The 3,677-nt window shown below is 40.8% G+C and overlaps 1 protein-coding gene across 1 annotated transcript; it reads right to left on the bottom strand.

Annotated features, from left to right (window-relative positions):
• Positions 1-815: 815 nt before the first annotated feature.
• LOC143869861 (uncharacterized) lies at positions 816-2,177 on the bottom strand. Its single transcript, XM_077376421.1, has one exon. It carries the CDS (start codon positions 2,175-2,177, stop codon positions 816-818), a length of 1,362 nt encoding a protein of 453 aa, XP_077232536.1.
• Between the last annotated feature and the right edge of the window lie 1,500 nt (positions 2,178-3,677).

The raw sequence follows: 3,677 nt of genomic DNA, 5'->3' as shown, positions 1-3,677 counted from the left end.
ATGCAATCGGGAGTCCGAATGAACCTTTGGATTTCCGAAGCGGGAGTCTGAATCGCCTTTCGGATTCCCGATGATGCCCAGATTGGATGCCAATTCTACTCGCATTAATTCGGGAGTCCGAATTAATCGTCGGACTTCCGGAGAAGACTTCCGGATAAGACTTCCGAAGGTTCTTTCGGACTCCCAAATAAACCCAAATTGGAGACCAAGTCTATACACAGAGAGAGAAAGAGAGATAGAGAGATAGAGGTCAACATAAACATGGCAATAACGAAACAAAAGTGTTCAAACAGTTGTTCCAATATGAATAGGGTGTATCCAATAGCAATTAAAATTGTGGTTCCAAACAAAATTGTTGAACCAGTTCTTCCAAAATTGTGGTTCCAAAAAATGTACAGTTCCGGGCAACTAGTAGGTACAACAACGTTTAATTTTTATAATTTTTGTCTGAGTAAGTATCATGTGTAGTAACAAGGTTCCCAAAATCATTGCCACTTTGTACAGAAAAACCAACAACTCCATCCCTAAGTAAAGAAAGGAGGTGCGAAAGACACTCCGGACCTACAAGAGAAAGTTGGTACAATCAATAAAATGATGGGTTTAATATGAAAATCATATCGAGTGCGTAATAATGAAACATACATGTTCTGTGTAGGTGCGGATGGACCGATGAGAGTCATATTTAACTGACGATTTACGAGGGGAGGATTTTTACACGTTCTTTTGTTATGTCCAGGTTCCCCACATGATTTGCAGTTGTGATGTTGTCCAAATTGCAGCCCTCTCTCTATTCGTACTTTTTTGGGTCGTCCGGGCTATCGTCTTACTCGCGGTGGCAATAGTACTAGTAAATCATAGGATGGCTGGGGCCATTGTGCTCGATCTAAAGTTGGATGAATCACCTCTTCATACGTACTCCGATATGTTGAAGCCAAAAACCAATCCTGGCAGTACTTATATCGGTCAAGCTTATTTAATCCCATAGCTACTATGGCATGCCCACACGGCAATCCCATCGTTTGGAAAAGACCACACGTACATGTTTTCTTCTCTAAATCCACACTATCCGTATGAGTGGATGAGAGCACTTCATATTCATTCCAACTACACGTGCGGGGTAGCAACTTACTGCCAAACGAACATGACCTGTCCAACCACTTTTCTGCTCTATGAGTTAAATGCGTTTTCCATGTCCTATTCTTTCCGGCGAAGAAGTCTTGTACTTTCCATCTAGTGTGATCGACTAGAGCAGCAATCGGCAACTCCCTTGCGCCCTTCAATACGTTGTTGAAGCACTCTGCTGCATTAGTGGTGAGCACATTCCACCTGGCCCCTTTAAAATGTACATTAGCCCAATTTTCTTTAGGAATCTCAGATATCCATTTCTCTGCTTTTTCATTCTTTGCTTTTATGAGTTCCATCGCCTCCTTATGGTCACTCTCCCTTAAGGCATATGCCGCTCTCGAAAATAGTTTACAAAGTTTTTGAGTCTTAAAGGTCTTCAACAGATTGGCATTGAGGTGACAGAAACAGTAGCTATGGTATGATCCCGGTAATGCTTTAGCAACAGCTCTAACCAGACCCTTCATCCGATCGGAGGAAATCGTAAATTCATTGTTGTTTTTGTCTACTGGCATCACCCTCTGGCGGAGTAAAAGAAGAAACCATAGCCAACTGTCAAAGTTCTCGTTCTCAACCACAGCAAAAGCTAACGGAAATAATCCACCATCACCATCTAGAGTTGTCGCAACCAATAAGATTCCTTTATATTTCCCTCGCAAATGTGTCCCATCAATTAGTATCAGGGGTCTAACTGTTCGACTGAACGCACGGATGCTGGGGCCGAATGACCAAAATAAACGACCAAATGTGTCATCTCCACTAGCCCATAGCTGCCGGGTTCGGTACACACGCATAATGGTGCCAGGATTACATCTCTCCATCTCCTGAGCATATGCAGGAAGGATGCGGTAAGAAGCCTCCGCATTTCCACACATAATTTCGTGTATAATGACCTTCGCATTGAAAGCCTTCGTATAGCTTAAGGTTATACTCCACTTATCCTTGATGTATGCTCTTATCAAACTAGGTGTCACGTCTCCTGGATGGGGAAATAACCCTAGGCAGGTTTCAGCTGCCCAAGATGCTGTGGCAAGGGGATGATCATTACCACTCATCGTACTTGAGCATGTATGCTCTGGCACAAACCTGTTCACCCTAACAGAATCCAGGTAATTTGTCCCACTGATTCTGAAAGGACAACTTCCATTCTTGCATCTAACAGCATACTTTGTAGGTTTTGAGTCTACTGGGACGAATACAAAATGCCTATCAATTGCATAGTCTCTAACTTTGTTCTTAAATACTTTAAAATTCGGAAAGATTCCCCCCACCTTCAACTCTTCAAGTCATATTCTCCCCACATTTAATTCATCCACAACCATTTCATCTACTTCCATCGGCTCCCTTGTATACGTATGACCGAACGGGTCGCCGATAATGTTATGTACACCATCCAGGTCTCCGGTAATGTTATGTACACCATCCTAGTCTCCGATATTGTTATGTACACTATCCTGATCGTCTACACCATCCTGCTCTACTCCTTGGCTGTCATCGTCCTCATCAAAGTCCTCATTGTCCTCATCAAAGTCCTCATTACCATCCTCGCAAATGGCATCATTAACATGCATATCATTATGAAAATTCTTACTGAACCGTGCATCGGGCATGTATGGTAAGGACTAGGTTAGAATGAAATTCAATGACACAAAAATATAACCTCCCAACTAAATATAATTTCTATAATTTATTACATGGAAGTGGTCTTATGTTCAGTTGTATCTTCATCTGTCTCATTAAAAATTGGATCATCATAATCTTCATCCAAGTGTACTGAATATCAGCCAACCCGATCAACATTAGAGTAACAATAATGGAATGATAAATTCATCAATGGAATCACAATTTCATACACGGATAGTACCTATTGTTGGTATGTCCTTCGCCATGTCGTATTCGTTTGCTGGGAGCTTCAGCTGGAATAGGTGTTGCTGACACTGCACGAACGGAATTATTTTTGGGACTGAAAGCAGGTTCGATTGGAGTAGAAACTTCATAATGTTCATTTATATCAACTACATTTCTGAGCAATGAAAATTTCCACATGAGATAATATTCTAATGGAATGAGAATTTAAAGAATGCGAAAGTCCAGCTGAGTTAATATTTTACCTCTTCATGGGGATGGGTGCAGATATAATTTCTCCAACTCTGTACTCTTTAGTTATGTACAGGCTGATAGAATTAAAGAGGCTATTCTCATACCTAGCTCATCATCATGTCGAATGTCGCATAACACGATTTGATATGGATCCATGACATATCGACATTTTATATATAATGACACGCTGATTCCTGTGGTCCCAATCCTTTGGTGAATTAGAGACTGAAATTCCAGAAAATTTATATAGTGATTCACAGTTAAACACATTTTCGTCCCGCCAATATATTGGAATGATACTTCATCCTTCAAGTACCCATCAACGTGTAACATAAAAGAAGCCCTTTTTCCACCATTTTTGCACACCCTGTTTCGATAAGAACCATTATTAGTACACTTATGATCACTTTTGGACCAAAACATAACTATTACACTTTTCGAACCACATTTATAAG

Source organism: Tasmannia lanceolata, unplaced genomic scaffold (genome assembly GCF_043159265.1).
Source record: "Tasmannia lanceolata isolate RefF3 unplaced genomic scaffold, GAP_Taslan_0.1 ptg000003l, whole genome shotgun sequence".
Taxonomy (NCBI): Eukaryota; Viridiplantae; Streptophyta; class Magnoliopsida; order Canellales; family Winteraceae; genus Tasmannia; species Tasmannia lanceolata.
The sequence above is the reverse complement of the archived record's forward strand: the minus strand, read 5'-3'. Positions and strand labels throughout refer to the sequence as shown.